At 43.8% G+C, this 23,802-nt stretch overlaps 1 protein-coding gene across 7 annotated transcripts in view; it reads left to right on the top strand.

The window, feature by feature from the left end:
* The window catches only part of Ofd1 (oral-facial-digital syndrome 1), a 37,096-nt gene extending 13,535 nt beyond the window's left edge, over positions 1-23,561 (top strand). For 3 of the 7 annotated variants that reach the window (XM_013506984.1, XM_013506987.1, XM_013506988.1), the window contains 18 exons: positions 1,379-1,515; positions 1,832-2,005; positions 4,000-4,127; positions 5,871-5,990; positions 7,908-7,981; positions 9,269-9,360; positions 10,477-10,666; positions 11,613-11,743; positions 12,284-12,395; positions 14,362-14,955; positions 15,431-15,557; positions 16,644-16,744; positions 17,116-17,235; positions 18,088-18,207; positions 21,331-21,488; positions 22,247-22,399; positions 22,892-22,959; positions 23,411-23,561. In XM_013506984.1, the coding sequence (XP_013362438.1) occupies positions 1,379-1,515; positions 1,832-2,005; positions 4,000-4,127; positions 5,871-5,990; positions 7,908-7,981; positions 9,269-9,360; positions 10,477-10,666; positions 11,613-11,743; positions 12,284-12,395; positions 14,362-14,955; positions 15,431-15,557; positions 16,644-16,744; positions 17,116-17,235; positions 18,088-18,207; positions 21,331-21,488; positions 22,247-22,399; positions 22,892-22,959; positions 23,411-23,453 (2,642 nt within the window). In that variant the 3' untranslated portion in view covers positions 23,454-23,561. Of the gene's footprint in view, positions 1-1,378; positions 1,516-1,831; positions 2,006-3,999; positions 4,128-5,870; positions 5,991-7,907; positions 7,982-9,268; positions 9,361-10,476; positions 10,667-11,612; positions 11,744-12,283; positions 12,396-14,361; positions 14,956-15,430; positions 15,558-16,643; positions 16,745-17,072; positions 17,236-18,087; positions 18,208-21,330; positions 21,489-22,246; positions 22,400-22,891; positions 22,960-23,410 lie in introns of those variants that run through there. The other 4 variants (XM_013506985.1, XM_005409202.2, XM_013506986.1 and 1 more) reach the window with 4 other exon arrangements.
* Positions 23,562-23,802: the final 241 nt, after the last annotated feature.

Below are 23,802 nucleotides of genomic sequence, written 5' to 3'. Positions count from 1 at the left end.
GTGCTCAGTAGAGATGGAAAAGTGCCATTTAAACTGATGTGCCTAATCAGCTTGTTGGCCTGTCCGTATTTGTAAATAATAATAGTACTTTTAACTTGTAAGAAGAAATTCATCATTTGTACAAACTGTAATAGATGGCTAGGCCTTTGAGCATAGGTTTAATTCCACTAGAAATATATTCCATGTTGCTAGGCGTGGTGGCACATGCTTGTAATCGGAGCACTTCGTGGGCGGAGGCAGGAAGATCACTGTGAAGTCAGACTGTGCTATATAGTGAGTTCAAGGCCAACCTGGACTACATAATGAGACCTTGTCTCAAAAAAAAAAATATTTCCATGTTTATTGTAAATCAGTGCTGTCCTATAATGCTGACCATGTAAGTCATTTAAAATCTCTGGTAGGTACACCACAAAGGTAAAAAGAAACAGGTGAAGTTCTTTTTAATAGTATTTTATCTAACCCAACATACCCAAAATATTTCAACATGTACTCAGTATAAAAATATTAATGAGATATTTCATTTAGTTTTTTGTACCAGAAGTGAACTTTGGTGTAATTTTTGTGGTTAGCCCATCCCAGTTGGGGCCGGTCACATTTCCAGTCCCCCGAGGCCACATGAGAAAGTCCTGTGTTGGACTGCACAGGTACAGAGCATTTGGAAAACGTAGAAAAGTAGCTGGAAACCTGCGTCTAAAGTGACAGCTATAGGAGAAAACCTGTTGCTGTTAGTCTGCTTCTGCCAGCCTGTTTTACTCTGCCCATACTTTTCTCGCTGTTGGTGCCATCTGTGGTTGGGACTGTATTCTCCAGTCAGGTTTGCACTCTGGTTTGCGGCTGATTCTGTCCCATAGTTGGTTGGAGGGTGACAGGCCTTCTGGAAAGAGTGCCGGCTTGAGTGTCAGCAGGTTTTCCTTTAGTCCCAGTTGCACTCTGGTTGCTTTACCCACTGGAAGTCATTTTGTTCCTTACCTAGAAATGGAGGGTTTAAGATACCTGATCTTTGATTCTTTTAAAATAATTATATTAAGTTAAGTTTAAAGAGCTCTATACCTTGGCAGAGACTGGGAAGAGAAGCTAGTCATTTCTGATTTAAAGTGTACTCTTTGGTTTCCCCAACAACATTTTATTAAGAACATTCTCAAATATACAGAACAGTTCTTACAGTGAATACTTGCATCCCTGAGGCTACCATGAAATTCATATTCTATTGGCTTCATCCCTTACCTGCCCACTCATTAATCCTTGTCAATTTTTTGATCAATTTCAAAGGAAATGGCAGATATCCCTACAGTTTTCTCCAAGCATACTCTTTGCTTTTGGCCTCTTACATACCTGACCAGGTTTACGTACCCTAATTTGACGTGTTATTTCTTAATAGCAGAGAAGCTTCAGCTTATCGATGATCAATTTGCGGATGCTTATCCGCAGCGTCCAAAGCTAGAGTCTTTAGAAGTAAAGTTAAATGAATATAGGAATGAACTAGAACAACAACTTCAAGCAGAAATGTGTCAAAAGGTAAGCTGTATCTCTTGTTAGTGTTAACAAGAGTGATATTTTGCTTCTCTTCTAATACAATATCTTGATCTTAGGTATATGAGAAAACATGGAAGACCTTTCTTAGAGAATGGGATTCTATACTGTTACATGTTATTTTAATTTCCACTTGTCATTTGTTCTTGCCTTTTGGCTGAACCCTAGAGGCACAGTGAATGGAATAAATGAATTAAACTAAATATGATATATTTAGACAATTCATTCATATTAAACCTAACCATGAAGGGAAAATTTGTTACTGTTTCTTCAGTATAGTAACTATACTTTCAATTTGCAGTTGAAGCATTTTAAAGATATTGAAATAGCAAAGATTAAAAGGGAAGAGAAAAGAAAGTATGAGAAGGAATTAACGGAGTTCCAGCGTGAGTTTGCGAAAACATGCAAAGCAAAAACCGAAGCCCTCTTATCTCAGGAAAAGAATGTCCTTGAAAGAATTCAAAAGCATCGGGAGGTAATATTTGAAAAGAATTTAGTGGGTGGCTCGTTCCTACAGCTGTTGGTAGGTTGGTTCAAGATCCAGGCGAGGGAAGGGACAGTTGATGGAACAGGGCTCTGGAGGAGCAGTTGGGATGGGGCCAGCATATAGATAGAGAGAACCGCGGGCTGAACATCCGCTTTGAGATTAGAGACACACACTGTGTGGACGCCATCTTCTCAGGTGCTTGGCGGGGTCAGTGGGGGTTCTGAGGAGAGGCTCAGAGGTGTAGAGCTGAGGCTGTGGGCCAGGAGTGAGCAGTTCGTCAGTGTAGAGAGGACTGATTGGCCGGGTGGAAGGCCCAGCTGAGGCTGGAGGCTGGAAGCGAGAGACCAGGCCATGTGCTTGGAGGCAGGTTCTCTCCTAGCTCTGCAGGATTGGCAGTTTGTGAGCACTTTATCATTCTGCCCTTTCAGCAGGGTGGAACAGTAGAGGTGCTTGCGGAGCGGGACTTTGCAGAGCTTAATGTCCCAGACTGAGGAAAGGCAACTATTAAATTGAAGACCTTGGTGCTCTGCTAGGTGCCGCAGGGAGGTCTTGAAGCAGGAGAGAAGGTGGTGGGCTCCTGACCTGAGGGGAAAGGGATAAGGGAGGGCCGCAGGGCTATCTTGAAGTGACCGAGAAACAGGCCCTGAGAGACTGGCAGGTAGAAAACTAAGGGTAGGCCAAGCGTTCAGAGTGAAGGGTGAGGTTTCGGGGTGAGGAAACAGTGCAGCGAGCACTCACTGGGTGAGCAAAGGTGAGGGCCCCTGGGATAGCGGAGTCCAGGACCAGGAGGCTCGTCTGTGGGAGCCTTCAGTCTCATCACCAAGGAGTGACTGCACAGGCAGTGCAGAGGCTGAGAAGTGGTAGGAAGCGTGTGTCCGCAGGAGAGGTTCGTCCAGCTCTGCAGCACTGTTTCCTGGGTGCACCCAGAGCTGCTGCTGTCAGGAGGTGTGAAAGGCGGAAGCTTCCCCTACTGTCCACCCATGCCTAGGGCTTCTCAGGACCCCTGTATTTCAAGGCAAATGGATCCCTTCTATAGTTCAGCTATACAAATAAATGTTGGAAGCACAGATCTTTGAGATAACTGGATGGTGTATAGACTAATAACTTCATTTTTATGATGACTGACTGACTAGGCCCCCATGCCCTTAACATTTTGTGATGGCTTTAAAGAGGCTTGGCACCCTCATCAGAAGCAACATGCCGCTGTTCCTTCACCTGCAGTGCCCACCTGCTCCCTCCTCCTGAGAACACCATACTGGCCTGCAGGGATTCAGCTTGAATGTCACCCTGGGGATGTCTTCCCTGACTCCCACGGAGCGATTCATTCAGACCTTGTTCCTGTGTGCAGTCTTTATGTGCTTGCTTATGAAATCCTTATATCTTAGTACAATTATTTGTTTCTCTTTCCCTGACCAAAAGGTGAGCCTGAAAGATGGGGATTGTATGTCTACCTTTTTATATCTAGCTCCCAGTATGTTGCATACCTTGCTGAGTAGCTAATAAATCCTTGCTCAGGGAACTCCTAAGTAGAAGGATGGCCTGTTCATTCAGGAGTTCATATGATCTTGCCTGCACTGACCCAGAATTGCCTCTGAACTGAAACATCCGTCCTCTCCCACCACCAGGGAATCACCATGGGCCTTTCGTTCTTTTGGAGTTTCATTGCTGAATGCACATTTTAATTTTTTCTTGCTGATAGACTTAACAACTTTTAAAGGATTGAGAGATGTTAAAGAATTAAATAGAGTCATTAGGTGGGATGTTAGGAATATAGGATAATAAGGTTGGTAGACATTGGAGGAATAATTTTTTATACAATGTTATAAATTTTTGTGCAATTAAAATAGACCAAAAGCATGCCTTGAATTGAAATCTCTTAAAGATGAACGTGTTACCCTAAATGTCTGTACTTTCATTGTTGTCTGGAATTTAAGAAGCAGCGTTTGAGTTCCAACCTGTTTTGTTTTATTTTGCTTGCTAAGAGTCAATGCTCTCCTCTACAGACTGAAACAAAGGAAATCTATGCTCAAAGGCAGGTTCTACTGAAAGATATAGATTTGCTAAGAGGCAGAGAAGCAGAACTGAAGCACAGAGTTGAAGCTTTTGAATTGTAAGTAATGCATGGTTGTTTCGAATACTCAGAATGAGGTGAAAAAGATTTACTAAATATGTGTCTAAATACCCTAATGTTGGTTGCCAAGTAAAGTTCTTAGTTGTAAAGGTGATATCATGTAACCTTAGAAAAGTATGAGTTCGATTCCCAGTGCCAAACAACAGCAAAGGTATAAGAGAAACAAAGCCTAGGATTTTGCTTGCGAAAAATTAGAAATTAAGATGAAAACCAAAATGAAACTTCATCATTAGGCACGGTAAGACCAGACAGATAATTGAGAGAAGCTTGGACAAATCATCTGTTTTGCAGTTTCCCTCAGTCAGTCAGATCCATTAGTATCATGTACGTAGCTGGATTCCCCCTGTCCAGGCTTGCACGTTTACACCTGCTGTGTGCTCTAGGAACGAGGTGTGGTGCTCTGGCTTCGTTTGTGATGGGTGGAAGCGATTCTCCTAGCGTGTGCTGCTCACTTTTTCTGAGTGTGCAGTGTTTCATCCTTCAAATCTTAGCTGCCGGTGACAGCAAGCTAACCCATTAATAGTTTGTGTGATAAGCCTTCTTTCCCATTTGGAATCTGCTATTAATTAACACTCATAGATACTCTAGGAACCTTAGTACATTAGAGACATTGTCTCTGTCTTCATTCACGTTTTCTCACTTCTTTAGGCTCATTTGTTTGCTTTTCTCTCTGTGTCTATGTTACTCTCCTTTTGACAGCATGAAGAGGCAAACTGATCAAGAGAGAAAGGAGCACATTTTGGGAAGAGCGAATTCTTGGCGATATTGTCACTTTTTTACTTCCTCTTCCTCTCCTGCTCTTGCTTCCTGACGATGAAAGTGAAATAAATGTGCCTTTCCAGATTAGCCAGCAGAGGGAGCAAGCGCGTGGGGCCTTTGCTGTGTTCCCGGACTGGTCCCAGTTCTGTAGTTCCTCTCAGGATGGCTGCATTTAAGCAGCAACTGTGAGCCCAGCCTCCGCTCGAGAATTGGCATAACTGTTGATCTGATAGGAAACAGGGAGATAGCTCTTCTACAAATGGGCAGGAGAAGAAGAGATGGAGGGAAGGGGAGGGAAAAAGGCAGTAAAAGAATTCAGATGTGTTATGTACCTGGCGCAACTCCCCACGGTGAATGTAATCATTATGTACTGCGAACATGGACTAATAACACGGGCTCATAACTGAAACAATTTTAGGAACCCATGAAGACATGCTGAGTACCTGTATAGGAAGGAGAGGGCTTTTTGGCATTTGAAAGCCCTGATTAGTCTTCTTTTACTCTCTGTTTTGACACTTTTCAATCCATTCAACTAACAGATCATTAAATGATAAGAACCACCCTTCCACTCTTTATGTATGCACTGATGGCTCAGGTCCTGCAGTTAGAAGCATTAGCATAGAGGAGACAAGCACATAAGGACCCTAATTTTGGGACTTTATAACTAATAATATCATTCTCCCACCCCTAAACTGAAGTAAGCAACTACTTTGGTCTTAAGTCTTTGCTTTGCCCCGCCATCAGCCCCCTTCTATCCAGTTCCCTCTGCTGTTGTGGATACACTGTGACTAGGTCATTTTGTAAAGTAGAGAGAGGACTTCTGGCTCACTCTTTTACTTTCCAGTAGGTGATGATCACAAAACAGCATTCTTCCATTGAACCATGAATATGTCTTATTTTCCCTTCAATTCCTTACCTCAGTTACTATAAATTGTTTGCTTTGTATATTTCTGTTTATTTCAGGACCCAGAGGCTCCAAGAAGAAAAAAATAAAAGCGTGGCTGAGGCGCTTAGGAAACGGGAGCAAAATATAGAGAGTATTGAGGAGACCTACGAGCAAAAGCTCAAGAATGAACTTGTAAAGTAATTGTTTGACTTTTAAAATTTTTTTCTTTGTATATGATTGCAGTACATAATGTTTACGTTCACTGTGGGAAATTGGTCAGTGTTCGTAAGACACCGTCATTCTTTTTATGTCCCTTTCCCCTCTCCTCCCTCCACCTCTTGGTCCCCTAAGGAAGTAATGTGTTTGAATTAAGCTGGTGGAAATGTGACAAGAGCTGGTGACATAGATAACACTAAGACTTTTTTGTGTTTGAAAAAATACCTATTCAGTAGTCCTTAGAGGTAGGGCAGTTATAAAACATATGGTGTAGAGAATTGTATCTTTCTCCCTTTCTCATAGCATCTCCCACAGTTACTGAGAACCTGTGGTTTGCTTTCCTTTTGAGGACACCTAATGACTTACTTGCTCTGTTCACATAGTTCGTGAGCTATAGAATTGGAATTATAGCCACTTCTAGTTATCTTTTCCTCTATTCCACTCAGACTGCCACTAAAATAATGATGCATTTATAAATTACTCTACTTAGAATAATTTATCTACTTATGGTATTTGTCCGTGATTATGTGCTTTGTATTCAAGATTCTGCAAAGCCAAAATAAGAAGAAATGAACTAAAATTAACTGTGTGAAGCAAAGGTGATATATGGAAAGGAAAATACAGACAGCTACAGTTACTTTGGCTTTTTTATACTCTGAATTTTGTGTACCAGGGGAATAGTATCTCAGTGCAAGGACATTACGCTGTACCGTAGCTTTTCTTGGTGTCAGCATTGCATATAGCAGTAAATAACTGCTCAGTTAATATTTCTTAAATAAATGTGTAATGAGGAGATGACTCAACTCAGCTGCCCTAGGCATTTCATAATTATTGGTCTTTCTACTGTCTTGCCTGTAATTTGTCATTGATTATCCATTATGTAGTAGTTCAGAAGACTTCTTGAGGTTATTCCTTAAGTGAATTATATTAAAAAAGGAAATAGCAGCTTTCCATCTGTCAATTTTGATTGTTTTTCTTCTGGTACCAGGAAACAAACTCATGATCTTGCGCTTGCCAGGCAGGTGCTGTGCCGCTCAGCTAAATCCCCAGCCCCAAGCCCCGTCAATTTTGAAATGATACATTTTCTCCACATGTTTTATGTCTGCTCTTTTACAAAAGTGGGAAGCACTGAAGTACTGTAGGTGTTAACCCTTTAGGACTGAATGAGTAAAAAAATGAATGTTCGCTTTATGTCGTTCTGAGGTTAGTGAACTGTTTGGTATCATTTTGACGCTTTCCATGGCCTGGGAGACGTTTTATGACTGGCAAGTGTGGGCACTTGGACAGCACCCATCCAAGGGCTTGTCTTTCCTTTCTCCCATCTCTGAACCAGGAGAGCAATTGGTAATAGCTGGTGAGGATGAGTACAACTCCGTGAAATGTGCCCTTTGGTGTAGCTGAGCAGGATGGAATGCTGTTGGCCACTGGTTATCATTACTTCGTAGTCAGTATTTAGATGCTTAAAGCCTGATACTTAGAGCCTAAGAGCAAAGTTCTTCTCCGGGTTGGGGCTAGTGGATGGAAAGTGACTGCCACGTTGGTCTGGGGGATTTAGAGTCCCTGGTGTGCTGGGTTAGTTAGCTTAGTTTACTTCTTTGCTCTCTGTGCCAGTGAGAGCAGCTAAAACATAATTGCTTTCAGTGACCTCAGGGTAACACTCTTCATTTTGTACAGTTGATTTCTGAGTCCCAATTTACAGGATCAAGGCAGGGAAAGAGTTTTCTCAGACATTTTATGTTGAGAGTTAAGGTGCCCAGCCTCAGTTCTGAGAAACTTCAAAGTTTGCGCATTGTCATGCCCAGGCCCTCTGTTGCATTGCCATGGGTAGAGTCCTGCAATGATAGCAGTCTTTCCCGCAAGATGACAAGGACCTCACTCTTAGTCATTTTCATTCTCAGGTATCAACTTGAACTAAAGGATGACTACATCACTAGAACTAATAGGCTGATTGAAGATGAAAGGAAGAATAAAGGTGCTCGGGGTGGGGAACTGTATTTTTCAGTTCTGAAGTAACTTACTAGCTTCCTAAGTTGGATCTGTTTTGTATTCTAGAAAATGTATAGCTTACACTTCAGTTTGACTCTAGTACATTTTTTTATGATTTTAAATTTTATGATTAAACTTTTTATGATTTCTAGTTTTCCATTTTCTTATGATTTAAATTTTACAAAATTTTTTTTAAGTCTTTAAAAGGAACCCTTCATGTTTAACATCTTCTGTATTCACAAAGACAAGTGACTTATCAGTAATTTATCCAACTTCATTTCATTATAGTTTGACAGATACATCTGTGATTATCAAGAAGGTAGTAGTAAAATATTGCTGTCTGGGAAATACTACTCTTAACCACAAGATACTTTAGGTTATGTTTGTTTGTTTTGTTTTGAGACAGGGTCTCACTATGCAGTTCTGGCTGGCCTTGAACTCACTAGATAGCCCAGGCTGGCTTCGAACTCACAGCGCTCCTGCCGCCACCTTCTAAGTGTGAGATTACAGGCGTGCACCACCACCCTTGGCAAGACTTTAGCCTTTACTAATGGGAAATTATATTTTAATTTCTCAGTCCTCTGTGACTGAGTTTCTTTTTTCTTTTGCTTGTAATATATTTTTATGCTTCGTGGTATTTTTACTCGACATATAAGCTCCTAAACTGTCATACACATTGGCCTGAGACTGTGGAGGTTGAGGAATTTTTTAGTGTTCAGATATTTTACATTTCATCATTTCCCAGCCTTTTGGCTAAGATCAGGTACAGATACTTTATATTTCAGTGTATTTCTAGGTAATTGCCTGTAACAAAAAGTTGAACTTTTGGTGGAAATTTAAGACCGATGCTTGGGAGTAAATCATATTCCCAAAGTGTAACAGCTCCTTTATTACTGTCTTACAGAAACCAATATTCCTTTTGTGGATTAGTACCATCATGCATTTAGCAAATTATCTTTTGATGACATCTCTACATAAAGTTGTGTTGGAGTGAAAACTACAAAATACTAACAAGCCCTTGTCTTGCAGGAAATTAGACTGTCTGCATTAGGGCCATGTACTGTAACCAGTTACAGGGTAGCACATTGGACAGTACTAACTTCAGGTCACCATCGCATAGTAAGCTTTATGTCTCAACGTGCCTGCTAAATACTTGGCTCCTACATCTGCTATTTTAGATTATGAAACAATGGTCATTAGGTCTGGCATACTGGCCAGAAATTAAATTGGCATTCACTGGAAAAACATTTAATTGGTAACTTCTTTGTTTCAGAAAAAGCTATTCATTTGCAAGAGGAGCTCACAGTTGTTAATTCAAAAAAGGAAGCACTCAGTCAGTCTGCAAATCGTATGAAAGAACTTGAGGTAATTGTTAAGCCTATTTTTTTTTAAATAGAGTTTAGGCAATACATGAAATTGCAGTTTTGTTTAGTTAAACACAGTTTTTCTGAAGTCATCCCATTGATCTGTTTGGACTGATTAGTCTATGACTGAGAAGTTGATGATTGAAGTTAATTCAGTAGTGCTTAATTTCAGTGGAGGAAGAGCTTTGGGTCCTAGAGTCCCGTCTCTCTCCCTTACTGCTTGTGTGCTTCTGGGTGGGTTCTGTGAGCTCAGATTTCTGATCTGTAGATGGGATATTTCCTACCATCATATAGCCGTTAAGGGAAGTGAGTGAGCTGACTTATGTGCCTGGCTTATAGCAGCTGGCCAATAAATACAAGCTTTGATCCCAGCCTCTTCCCCTGAACCATTAGCAGTGGGGAAAATCTGGTATCATCACATCACTATCTTACAAATTAAAACAAAATGAGACACGCTTTTCACATGTTGTTATTACTTTTGCTCATTCGTGTGCTTGCTTTCTCAAGAATAGAGCCAGAACTTTTAAGTACTGAGGATGTGTATCTGTAAATAAAATTTACATTTTCAACCATGATGGTTTATTTGAGAACCTTGTAGGCCTCTGTATCCAAATATGAGATATACTAAGAAAAAAAAAGCACTTCACAGCAAGTTTAGGGATTGTGTCTGTCTCACTTTTTCCTACTTTAAAAATGTATTGCCACAGTATGGGACTGTTACTGGGTCCTGCTTGCGTTTGAAAACTGTATGACTTCGGTTCCCGGTACCGGAGAAAAACCAAAACCAAAAAAAAAAAAAAAAAAAAAAAAAAGTCCCAGGAGGGAAAAGAAAACTAAAAAAAAAAAAAAAAAAAAAAAAGAAAACTGTATGACTTTTGTCAGAAGAACTCACTTCATAGGATGGGGTCTGCAGATGCAGGTTACGAGTGTCCCCTGCCCATTTCCAGTGCAGATGACTTTCCTCATGTACGGTAGTTAAACTCTGTGGTTGCAGAGAACCGGACCTCTGTCCAGCAACCATCATGAAGTTGCTGCTCAGCTTAAAGCAACCCCCAGCTTTCACGTCTGCAGTGCTACGAAGTCATGATCCACATGGAATTTTTTCTCTCACTTTCAGCTCGAGTTAGAGTCCATGAAAGCAGAGTTTGTGACAACCACCAAACAAAACCACTTGCTGAATGAAAAGGTTAAAGAGATGAGCGATTATTCACAACTGAAGGAAGAGAGACTGGAGCTTCAGGCACAAAATAAGTTACTTAAACTACAACTGGAAGACAGTAAAAATGAAAACTTGTGTCTCCTAAACCGTGTGTCCTTTTTTCTTCTAATGTGAATGTTTTCATTACTTGTATTAAGTTATCGTTAAAACTGTGCTTTATACTTGTGAGTGAGGCTTAAGATTCTTGCACTGGAATTGTTTGTTTTGCATTAGTAACAGTGTCACTGGAAGAAGGCCCGCCTTCAAGCTGTGCTGCTCCATGGGTAGTATTGGCTCACTTTGCCCTCGGACCCCTACTGGGGTTTGGCCACGAGTGACTCCAGCAAGCACTTGGAAGGAGGCAGGGAGAGGAGGTTGAGATGGTTATCACCTCACTGTCACTCTGCTTCCATGTGCAGCAGCCTGGACCGCTGTCCCTGTCAGCCAACTGAGGCCATAGTACCTGCTGATGGCCTGTCACCAGCGCTCTGCACTGTGCTCACGCAGTTTCCTCACTTTGGGGAATATTTCCCTCCCTTCTCCTGCCAGGCCTAAGTGCTTCTCATATCCTGGCTTCATTTCTAGCCCAGGAAATGATTTAGTCCTTTGTAGTTACCCTACATACAGTGCCCTTTATTAAAGGGTCCTCAGGTGACCCAAATTGAGGGCATTACCACTCTCTGCCTGTTACTGACATGTCTCAGATTGGATGAGACCTGAGGAAAGCTACCCACAGGGAGATGGCAAGAGAGCGCCTTCTAGGCCTTCTGTGCATGGTAGGGTAGAGAGAGAAACTTGGAGGTAATTTGTGGATTTGAAAGAATTCTTTTCCTTGGAGTAGCACTCAAGAGTAGCAAGGAGTGCATTAATATGCATTAAATTCGTTAGTCCTGAAACTTATGAATCAGATTGCTTTTAGTCCAGTTAGAATTGATAGAATATTAATTGCAGGAGTTCAAAGAAAGAAAACTATTAAACTATTTAGCTGCTTTCGTTAAATAATATAAGCAAACTGAAGGTTGGCAGTAACCAGGATCTTTGTTCTGCCTTCTTAGGCATGGCCCAGCCGGCTCCTGAACTTCTAGTTTTTCAGAAAGAATTAAAGAAAGCGCAAGATATGATTGCGTTTGAGCATGCGGAGTTTGAAACTCAAAGGCAAGTTCTGCAAAAGCAACTGCAAAGTGAAGTGAGTATTGCTCTGTACTCACGCCCACATTATGCCAGGCCACCTGTAGCTGTGCAGACTTGGCACAAGTCACACCAGCACAAATCATGTCTATTTTAACATCAAAAGTGACTCCCCTAAGTGTGCTAAAGGATCTTTTCTGATCTGAGAAAATTCTGTAGTGATTATTTGACTTTATATTCATAATAGTAGTAAAATTGAAAGGAAAGCAAACTCATCTAAACAGACAATTTTGTGAGTGCCCGATAGTGCCCATGTTATTCTTTGCTGCTCCTTGAGACTTGCAAATATTGACTGTGCCTTTCTGATTTCTGCCTGCATGCCCAAAGTAGCTATTGTGCGATATGGAAAAGGTAGTGAAAAGTTTGTCTGTGTGTTCCGTTTCTTGTTATTTTAAATAGAGATCCATTGATTACTGATATAAAGCTTCTCAGAACTGGCAAGACAGAAAAGAAGATAAGCACAATGAGATAGTTGCACCTTGATGCAGGCTATGATTTGTTTTACACTGATTTGTTTTTCTTTTCTGCATCTTTTCAGATTGAACATTCTACACAGCTAAAGGCCCAGCTATTGGATTATGAGTCTTCTGTAAAGAGGTTAAAGGTTCAGGTTGCTGATTTAAAATTGCAGCTGAAACAAACTCAGACAGGTGAGTGACATTTTTAACCTATAAATATCTGTGTGTGTGTGTGTGTGTGTGTGTGTGTGTGTGTGTGTGTGTAATGCTTCTGACACCTGTGGAAAGGTAATGACTGTAATCTATTGGCCACTTAGCAACTCTTGTATTAGAAGGAAAGCCATACATGTATGTGTCATCCTAGAAGTAAAACTTCCTTTCTAGCTCAGGAATGCCAGCTGGTCATCGTCTACATGAATTGCCTTCACAGGTGTCCCAGATACGATGGGTGTGGTGGTGACACAGACATTCTCCAATTCATCCTTACTTTTCTTCTTTCTTTTATTACCCTGATGGCGAGACACTGGCTACTCAATAGTTTTTCATATTCCTTAACAGACAGATATAGAAATCTATGAGAGAAGCAGGTGGTTTAGCAAAAAAGAACATTGCTGTCCAAGTCAAAGAACCATTGTTTTTTTCTTTTGTTTTGCTTCTTTGTTTGTTTTTTAAGATAGGGTCTTGCTATATAGTTCAGGCTGGCCTCCATGTCACTATGACGCTCCTGCCTCAGCCTCCTGAGTGCTGGGGTTATAGGCATGTGCTATCACACCCAGCAAGAGAACTGTTTCTTTTTGCACCCTGATTTTGAAGTTAATTGTTTTGCCTTGGGTAGAATACTTTAACTGCCCTGGGGCTCCATTTCCTCATGTGCAGTGGGGATCACAATACTGACTGTGTCAGTGTACCTACTGAACAGAGATGGATGGGTCCCATCTCGCTCTGGGGCTGTAACAGGCACTTAAGGAACAGTTACTGCTGCAGTTTCATCACCCAGTGAAGTAGGGTGCTAATCTTCCCCTTCCTGCTTCATAAGAAGGGTATGGAAACTTAGATACTTCATTCTTCATTCTTAGTTGCTTCATTCTTCAAACTTAGATACTTCATTCTTCAGTTGCTTTCAAACCCAGGCATGTGTGCATTAGCAGTTTCACGCATCCTTCACCCTGTACCTGCCTTGGTTCCCACTTCACTCTCTCCTCCTCAGCCCCTTGTTCCTTTGCCCTGCACTGGTTTTACCCCTCTCTCCTCATTTCTGCTCTTTCCCATTCTTAGTTTTCTCTCAGCTACCCTGGTTGCCAGCCTGCCCACGGCTGAAATCACAGCACTCCTATGTCATGGCAGTCATTCCGTGAAGACAGAACCCTGTGGCTTCTGCTTCCACTGTGTAGCAGCGCAGGTGGCGAGCCGACCGGGCACTGCCTTTGCAGAGGAGATCCCAGCTGCTGTGGGACCTGCTAGCTGGGTAGCTGTGCCTCAGTGTACCACCGTCACCATCTGTAAAATGGGACCAGTGATAGAGTCCTGGCCCCAGTGTTGCTGTGAATGCAAGTCCTCTCTCCCTTATTAGAAACATGGACCATATACTGTGGACTTCCCAACAGCCCTGGGAATCCTGGAGCTGCATCCTGTAGTGAAGGAAGCCTATTAATTAATCACTTTGCAGTCAGATGTGTGAATAGTCATGCTGGTTGGCATAAACAGTGATTATAAATGGCTTTATGTCAGTTCAGGTCAAGCTTTTCAACCAAACGAGCTCAAACCTGGTTAGACTTTGCCACTGCTTGGCAAATAAATGCTCACTTACAGCTTTTGAGATTTCAAAGTCACACATAATGGATTATGCAATTGTGTCATGTATTATAAAGGAAGACAGGTCTGAAACTGTAGCCGATGCAGACAAGTTCTCAGTAAATGTTAATAGTAGTTACTGTGATTTCAGAACCTGTTTAACGTGTAAGTTTTTGCTCTTTCCTTTAATTTTCTTTTTCTTTTTGGTACTGGAAATAGAACTCAGGACCTTGTGCTTGCCAGGCAGGCGCTATGGCACTGAGCTATATGCTCGGCCCCTCCTTTCATTTCAAAAGAATATTAAGTTTTAAGTATTGTTCACCACCTTCTCTCCTTATTTGTCAAAATGTGTTTTTGTAACCTGCAGCCCTAGAGAATGAAGTATACCGCAACCCCAAGCCGTCTCTGAGCCATCAGTGTGTGAATAGCTTGTTGAGCGGCCCGATAGTGCCTCACAACGGGGATGGACACAGGGGCATCCTGAACAGCCCCCTGGGACTAGAGGCCATGCCAAAGAGCCCAGGTTACCCGAATGAGGGGAGGGAGGGCAGCTCTCTGGATTTGGACCTTGAGTTTGTTGCCAATACCAAGGTCAAGGTGAGAGAGCTGGAGCAAGAGGCTGAACGCTTGGAAAAGGCTTTCAAAAGTTACCATCAAAGAGTCACTCAAAACCCTGCTAAAAGCCCAGCCCTGCCAAAGAATCAGCTGTCTTTGCACTTGCTTGGAGCTTTCAAAAGCAGCAGTTCCACTTCCCTAGGAAGATGCATTTTCACAGAGGACAGAATTGTTATTGAGAAGCCTCAAGTGTGTACAGTTAGTGAGGAGAAGAATGACACCGCCGTGGAAGCCACGTCGGGCAGCGCGACCTCACGGCCATGCAGGTGCACTTCCTCTAGACGCCTGTCCTCCACACCGCTTCCCAAAGCCAGAAGAAGCCTCAACAATGAGCTGTATCTGGAAGGTGAGCCACCGCGTAGAGGTTGTAGGACACTGGCGGTGAGTAGCGCACATCCTTGTACCTCTGACTTGAATGGAGTGCAGCCCGAGGCAACAGAAGGGGCGCACAGAGCCAGAGCTGTGGCTCCGGCAGCCGTGGTGGCACTCTGACCCCGCCGTCTCCCGGCCAGCAGTGGTGTTGCTCCACGTCACAGGTCACTCTGGAGGCAGGGGCCTCGAGGGTGTCGAGGGCTCGTGTTTGCTCAGCCCGAGAGGTGCTGAGGGAGCCCCAGGGGCCTTGCTCGTGCTGCTGGTTAGTGCCGCACATTTTAGCATTACCTCCAGACCTTAGTTATCTCTGTGAATCTCAGACATCACATTTGGCTATTGGCAAGGATAACAAAATGTGTTTGAAAACTAATAGAGCTTTTCCAAAACCATATTAGTATCTTCTTTATGTAGTTCATGATATCCTTACCCTCGTTTCTTCTGTCGCTTAGGTCTGGGCAGGTCACATGTTATGTCCCCCAATCCTTGTCCTGACAAAATGCCCCAGCCATCACCTGCTGAGTCAAGGCACAGCCTCTCTGTCCAGTCACTTTCTAGCTCTCCAGAGCAGGAGGCCGTGTAAGTACCGGTTTCTGATTGGCTTCAGTTGTGTCTTGTCACCTGCTGTCTCAGTCTGTACTCCTTCGGAATTTTAGGTGTAGTAAAGATCATGTGGCAGTATAGAGTTTGCAATCAGAGTATAAAATCATGCGTAACCTTTGTGAATCATCTGCATACCTGGGGAATGTGATATACTAATAAACCCCTTCATAGGTTTGCAAATAGAGTCTGAGGTAAACAAATGTGTAAAATTTGTCAAAAGCAAATAAATTGAGCTCATTTTTAGAGTTGGAACAATTTCATACATCATTAAAAGTCATTTTTAAAAATGTTTTGACATTTAAATACAAACAGATATGGTTCCAACTTGTATGTTATTGAAACAAATTCTAAGTGAGAGTGGGCTCCAGGGTATGGCTGTTGAAGCAGGAAGGAGTGGATGTCTTTAGAAACTAGATCAGTGGGTCCCCTGGGCTGTGATTGATAGGCAGGACTTGCGCCCATGCCTGGTCCCTGTGGCAGGAAATTCTGACTCCTTAGGTCAGGGCTTGAGCCTGGGAAACTGAGGTTTACCTGGCTGTGTACAGAGTTGAAAACTGCCATGTGCCTCTCACAGTCCTAGGGCATTTAATTTTTTTATATTGTACTTTCCTGTATGATAAGCCAAAAGGTAAAACAAGACCCACACGTACAACAGGTTCACGCACTTTGATGTACACTCAGGCTTGAGATAGTGTGTCCTCAGCCAGTTTGTGCTGATGGTGTGCGGAATTTATCTTTTTCAAAACTGTTGTGTGGTTATTGGAAAACTAAGCCCTTAGGAATAGCATCAGGAGAGAGTCCAACCTTCTTGCTGACAGAAGCGGCATCTGCACAGGGCGCGAGGTGGAGCAGGACTAGCTGAGTCAACACCTATTAACTGCTGACATCGTGCCTGCTGCCTGGCGACCGTTTGGTGTACTGTGCCTGTTCTCTATAAGCCAAAGAAAAAAGAGTTTTCTAGATCATTTTCTTGAGCCAAAAAAGGCTTTTTGCCACGCTCTGCTCTTGGGTTTTACTGTCTTAAGACTCCTTACTCATATGACTATTATTCTCCCAATCTAGCATTATTGAGAAACTAATGGAAGTTGAGGACAGAAGTGAGTTTTCAAATCTGGACAAACCAGCCTTTAAAGATAAAGAAACGCTTGAACCATCTTTTTCAGGTAAACTGAACTATAAGTACTAATTTTGATAAGTTGAAAATACAGAAAGCTTAGTTTTGGTGAAATGCAGTATAGCCATTAATATAAGCAAAGCTGTTACAAATTGGGACATTTGTGATAAGAGCACAAATAGAGTATATTTCCTCATTTTTCTGTCACAAAGATTTTCAGGGGTGTATCTGAGAACCCTTTATAAAATACCAGGATGACTCATAACTTCACAGTTACAGCTAAGCTCTTAGATAATTCCTGGTTTACCATGTTTGTGATTACCTGGGATTTAAAATAAGTAATTTTTCTTTATTTTTCCTTTTTATGGAATATGAAGGTATTATTTTCCTTAAACTACACTCATCCTGTTGATTGCTCAGATTTAGAAAACCCTATCCTCAGTGGAACAATGGAAGTGACAGAATCCAAAAATCAGAGTCCAGAACCTGCTGTCCTGCCTCTGGCCCTACCCTGGAATGTCTCACCCTATCCCCTACTTCGTAAGTGTGAAATAAGGATGCGGGGTCCGTTGTCTGAGGCTCTTTCCAGGTTGAGAAATCTTTGTTTTATTTTGTTTTTATGGTGCTGGGAATTAAACCCAGGGAGCACTGAGCTGTACCCTCAGCTCTTTTTTTTTTGAGATAGATTCTTGCTAAGTTCCCAGGCTGGCCTCAAGCTGATGACCCTCCTGCCTCAGCCTCTTGAGCTGGGATTACAGGCATGAAGCATTGTGACTGGCTGAGAAATTTTTGAATATAATTCTTTAGCCTTATAAACTTACTTGACAAATCTAAAAGTATCACTTATCATATTTTGGACAATTAAATGAGAGAGCTTGTAAATTTTATGAAATCTTTTTAACCCACCAGTTAAACGGAATGTGTTGAATCATTGACATTTAAATTGAATTCAAATGAATTATTAGTAAGCCAAGTGAATTCTTCTGTTGTTGGACTGATATTTTTTCCTGGCGGGTAACAATCCAATTTGGTAAACAGATTTGGTCCTTTCACACATTCATGGTGGGGCCATTCATTGGTGTGTCTCGCTGCTGAATAGCTCTGACTGGAACATGTCACATTTCCGCTGGCCTGAACCACCAGTGGTACATGCGTGACTGTCCCAGGACAGTATAAAAACACTTTGACTGGGTTCCATCCCCAGCACCACCAGCAGCACGTGGAGACGTGACAGTGCTAGCGAGGGGTTGGCACACTCATGGCATTGCAGAGGAGAGGGCGCCTGGTGGCTTTAGCTGGAGTTCTGTGCTTCACAGTGAGGGCCTCCCCCACTGCCCCGCCTTCCCTGCTGTGTCGTGAGCACTCATGGCCATGTTGTTTACTCCCTGGCAGATGCAGGGAATTGGCCGAGGCAGTTCAAAGCAGATGGGCTCCTCCCTGCAGGTGACATGCCTCACATGGATACTGCCGCAGCCACCGTACTCGCCATCCCCACCCCGTATCCCAGCCAAAGTAAGTGTGCGTTTCTGTATTCCAGCAGCTGGCAGAGCCCCGGACTGAATGCTGGTCTGTGTGCTCTAGAAATTATTTCTGGATCGATGGGCTTCTTAAAAGCATAAATTATCCAGAGACTTGGTGTTGGAGTATTGTCAGAGTTAATGACCTTTCTGAAGTACCTGCGCATGTGAGCGCATAAAGACGGTGCTTGGAGAAACTCGTGAGGACAGGCTTCTTGTGTAGTGTTCTGGGAAAGTAGCTTTCTAAAAGTTTTTGTCTGTAACTATTCAGAACCTGACAGCCCGCCTGAGACTTGGGCAGAAGCCAATCCATAGGCACCTTATTGTCTTGGCAAATTATGGTGAGAAACTTCAGTAACAGTCAGTTCCTCTTCCATAGCTTTACTGTGATTGCAACATTTTCATATTCTTTCTGTGTTCTTCTCTTATGTCTTAAGAAATTAGGACCAACACTTTATATTTCAGTCTTCCCAAAAGCTGACAACACTCCACTCACTTGTCACTGAAAGCAAACTAGTTACCGGACTTTCCCTGCGTAGCCCATGCATTTTTGTTCTTGGTTCCTCCACGGGGAGCCGAGCTTACAGGACACATGGCCTCCACCAACAGCCATGTCCTTTGTTCCTGAGACCAGAGCCTTCACGTGAAGAAGTGGCTGCCGATCCCTCCCACACATGGGGACAGCGTCATGCCCTACACATGCTCAGCGGCTCTTAGTAGCAGTTTGTTGGTTTCAGCCACAGCACTTAGGAACATGAGGAATTGCTGAAAGAAGCCATGGATTTTGACAGCATGGGGTTACTTTTTCGAATTCCACAGGAAATCTGCTTTGGAAAGCACCCCCATCAGCCAGACTTGATCGAGAACCTTCTCTCTGGGGGCTGCTCTCCTAGGGGCCAGGCATTCAGCAGGAAACCAAACTAAGCTGCTATTTAGAGTGTCTGATGCAGGGAGCCTCACCAAGGCCCCAGGATGGAGCTGCTACCCCAGCTGAGGGGCAGTGGCTATGGGCACAGCCTGAGGGAGGGGACTCAAAATTGCACAGCAGGAGGTGTGGCCCCGTGAACGGTAATGTAGATGATGGTGATGGCTGTTGAGATAATTAATACGCAGCCCTATTATGCTTTGGTCCTTGAGAAAATTCTCTTTATCGATCCACATCTTCCTCTGGACACAGAAGGAAAATGAAAGGCCAGAACATGGTGTCTTTGAGGTACTAGTGGACAGACTTACCTTGGCTCTTGTGTCCCAAGGAACTTCTGTGTACCAGCCCACTGGTGCAACATACGGTACCCCTCTAGAGCACCGGAGCAGGCCCCTCCCTTTTAAAATTGACCTCAAACAGCCTTCCTGTTTTGCGATTGCTGTTCCCTTAAAAAAAGCAATACTGTTTGGGTAGAACCCTTCTCCACCAGCAAGGAGGCCGCTTTAGTTCCGCCTGCAGAAATGACTCAGCCTCCCCTGGAATTTTAATTTCATGACAAAGTTGGGGAGAGAGGAGACTGGGTCCTCTCTCCTAGTAGCAAAACGAGCTCTGTTCCTCCCACCGACTCAAGAGAAGGCACAGCGGAAAGCATGGAAGTCCTCTAGTGAAACTGGGCTTTTCTGCTCATTCACATTGCTCAGATTTTTTAAAGAAGTAGGTTATGGGGCAGAGCTGAAAGAAGAAAGCCCAGTTTAATCATCTTTGGTGAAATTTAGTTAAAGCTTGGAGCATAGGGCCCTGTGCCAAGAGTGAGAAGGAGTAGTCAAGTAATTAAAACATGGGCCTTGCCCAGAGCGATAGAAGTGGAAGAGACAAGTACCTGAGGTTGGTGACAAAGCAGGGACAAGATAGCTGTGCAGGTCAGCTGTTGGAGTACTTGTCCTTCAAGGGATGGGAGTGTGAGTCCAGTCTCTAGTGTCATGGCCAGTTTTGTGCCAGAGGCAGGAGCAAGGGTGCCTCCAGGGTAAGGAGGCAGAGAAGGCTAAGGGACAGAGTGGGCTCGAGCTGCAGGCAAGGACCAGAGTGACCTGGGATGTGTGGGCTGGTTCTGGGGCAAAGGGCAGGGCACTGTGCACTGTGGTTGATCAGCCTGGGAGGAGGCAGGCTCAGGTCCCACACTGCTGTGGGTTTGGGCTCAGCCCCAGCAGAAACACCGGACTGCAAACCCATGTCTGCCTTGCGGGAAGTGCTGAGGGCTGGTGCCGATGGGTGCTGGAAGGCAGAGCCCTACGTCAGGAAGGGCATTGGCTCAGTTTTCAGCGCTCCAGGGAAAGCCTGATAAGGCAGGACGGGAAGGTTGAATCTGCAAGCCCTCGTGGCCTAATGGACAAAGGAGAGAATGGGGAGGAGGTTTGTATTGTTTAGGTTTTTTGCCCAAGCTACCCTGGAATTCATGGGCTCATGAGTGCCCCCTGCCTGAGCCTCCTGAGTAGCTGGGACTGCAGGTCTGTGTCATGCCCACCCTAGAAAGAGCATGATTAAAGGACTGACGTAATTTTAGGAATGAAGCCAGTGGTGTGGAATTTCTATGTACCGATGGCAGGGAACTCATTAGAAACACGGATTTAAGGCTAGGGTGAGAGTTTGGGACCAGAGAAATAGATGTGGCAGTGGCTGGTGCCCAGCGATCACTAAAACCCCAGGCAGAGCCAGCATCAGTAGGAAAGCAGCAGGGAATGAGCAGTGACATGGCTAGGGTTCTGGAGGATGTTGGAGGCTTTGTTCTCTTCTTTTTGGGTAGGAGACTTGAGCATCTTTGTGGGAGGGGAAAAAGGGCTATAAACTGCTGTGTAAGTGAATAGAGACCAGTAGCTCTGCCGGGGTCCTCAAGATGCGGCAGGTGGGCATGGAATGCGGGATTTCAGTGGGTGGATGAAGGAGGGCGGGCGTGGCCGGAGAGGATGAGGAAGCATGGCGAGAAGGAAGGACAGTTGGCGGCTTTGGTGGGGAAGGTGCCACGTTTCCATCTCGGGAAAGTCAAAGGTGAGATAGGCCGCTGGGGTGGGCTTGGGGGCTTGAACCGTGTCCGCGGAGTCGGGGACAGGTCGAGGGGAGCCTCCTGCAAAGTGGCCCTGCATCGTGTGGAAAGCTGGGTGCTGGAAGCACCTCACTGTCTATTTTCCTTCCTGTTAGGTGCAGATCAGAAAAAGAGTGGAGAACATACGGAAGAAGAAAGCATGTGGGAGCAGCATGTTAAAGAACAAAAGCAGAAGGAAGAACAAACACAGAGCGGCTTGAGGGAGGCTCTGGAAAGGGAATGCAGAGAGATGGGGAAACTGGATCAGGAAAGGGTAAGCGCCTCGTGGCGAGCCGCTCACTCGTTCCTCCATTGGCTGCCCCCGGAAGGCACCGTGAGCTCAGGGTGGTGAGCAGTAGTGTCCTGAACCCGGAGGAGTGGCGGGTGACCAGAAAGGCATCCCTGGCCTCAAGTGCTCATACTACAGTGAGAAAGGCTGCAGAGTGCACGTCCTCTGAGGGTCACACACCTTGTGAGGGTCATGGTAGAAGACAATTTGCGAAAGTGCTTCTGCATGGGCTCTTTTGGTCCTTAAAACAAGCCCACCAAGGAGGGAGGGAGACCATGCTTTGGTGTGGAACATCCCTTTGTAAGTGGGGTTTAATGAACAATCTCCCAAGGTCAGCCAGCTGGGACTAGAACAGCCAGGTGTGGAGGTGGCCTCCAGTCCACTGCTGCTTCCAGGGACACACACTGCCTTCCTGCTCCCAGAAGTTCTCATTCTGCTTCTCTAGCCGGGCTGTGGTCCTAGACAGACGGGACTACTCTGGCCACTTAACCTACTGGTCAGGTCTTGCTCAATCTTCCATATTAATGTTCTAGAAGCAAATGAATGCCCTCCTTCTTTGAGATCTCAAGTTGGCCTCCCTTTAATAGTGGCAATGACTTCAGTTGAAATCTATGGTTCTCCAGCATTCAGTTTGTACCTAAAGGGTCAGGATTATATATATTACTGTGTATTTGATACAGACTGAAGAGCCTTTTAAAACAAAATTTGTGTATTTCCTATTTTGGCACCCATCTCTTTAATAGAGGTTGATTGAAGAATCACTGAAGATTGAGATGGAAAAGGAATTAGAAACGAGTAATGAAAAAGTGAAAGAAGTATCAGCTGCCAGTGAAAATCCTTTAGAGAAATACATGCAACTCGTCCAGCAAAGGAAAAAGCAACAGGCAGCAGAGCAGGTGCCTGTCTGTGCTTAGGCCTGTGCTCTGGGGGTGGGAGGGTTGTCCGGCGCTTCTGTGAGTCACCTGCGAGCAGGCATCTGTCCTCTACGGAAGACAGAAAGGTTTAAAAGCATGGAAAACACATAGTTTAGAGGGAGCACTGAATCTTAAAATATATTGTGCTCTCTCAACAAAATCTCAACACACTTTGCCCAGGCAGAAGTTTGAAGAGCTTTTGGTGTGTCAGAGCTTGTATAGTTTCAGGTGTTTCTCATTAAGAACAAGCAAGAACTCTGTCACTGAATAACAAGTGCATTGTGAGAGAATAAGTCTGAATTATTGGTGTCAAAATATATACTATATTTTGACGTGCTTGGGGAATTTCACACTAAAAAGTTCTTCTTGAGACTCGTATTACGTATGTATTTCAAAAGTAGTTCCTAGATTAATCAGCGGTTAATAAAAGTAACTCATGTCTAACTGCCAATCCCCTCCCTCACCCTTTGTCAGAGCCCCAAAAAGACGCTCCCAGAGAGCTCCCAAGTGGATACACCGCCATCTGATGACCAGGATGAAAGGTACGCTTTCCCTAAACTGCTCCTTAGACAGCCATCGGTGCTCCTGTTGTCAGCTGAGGGAAACAGTCAGGTGTTGGAGGGTGGCTTTCAGAAACTGTTCCGTCAGGCCGGGCGTGGTGGCGCATGCCTGTAATCCCAGCACTCCGGAGGCTGAGGCAGGAGTGTGGTGAGTTCCAGACCAGCCTGGGCTACATAGTGAGCTCAAGGCCGGCCTGAACTTCATAGCGAGACCCTGTCTCAAAAAAGACGAAAAAAGAAAAAGAAAAACTGTTCAGTCAGTCAAAAGTACTGACTTTAAAAAACAATCTACTGTGATTTTTAACTTCTGTGAAATTGATCCTGATACAAATAGATGTGAGTACAGAGACCCCCACCGGGGAGAAGTGAGAACATTATGAAGATCTCATACTTCACATGAATTTTTAAAATTTCTCATTTTTGTCTAATTTAGTTGTGCAGGGTTTTCCCATGAAGAACCAGATGACACTTGGTGATTATACTAGCTGTCCAGCTTCTTACAGCAATGAAGTTACCCAAGATCCAGTCCTTTCAAACATTTCTCTGTAATCAGACAAAATTCCCAATAAAAATTGTACAGTCCAGTGTGGTTTTTATGTCATTTTATTTTGTACTGTACCATATGAACCAAGAATAGTCAAGTGAAACCTTTCCTTCAGCTGTAGAATTTCTCATTCATTACATTCCAATGAATATTTTTTTTTCTGCCCATTTTTTCCGTCTTAGGTTATGCTTATTTGAAAACTTATCTTACTGGTCAGACTCCAGGCCTACATTCTGAAAATGTAAGAGGTGTGTGCCCCTCTTCTCCGGAGTGAGGCTACT

The sequence above is a fragment of the Chinchilla lanigera genome, unplaced genomic scaffold (genome assembly GCF_000276665.1).
Source record: "Chinchilla lanigera isolate Chin_1 unplaced genomic scaffold, ChiLan1.0 scaffold00118, whole genome shotgun sequence".
In the NCBI taxonomy this organism is placed as follows: Eukaryota; Metazoa; Chordata; class Mammalia; order Rodentia; family Chinchillidae; genus Chinchilla; species Chinchilla lanigera.
Note: the sequence above shows the minus strand (reverse complement) of the source record. Positions and strands in the feature narration are given on the sequence as shown.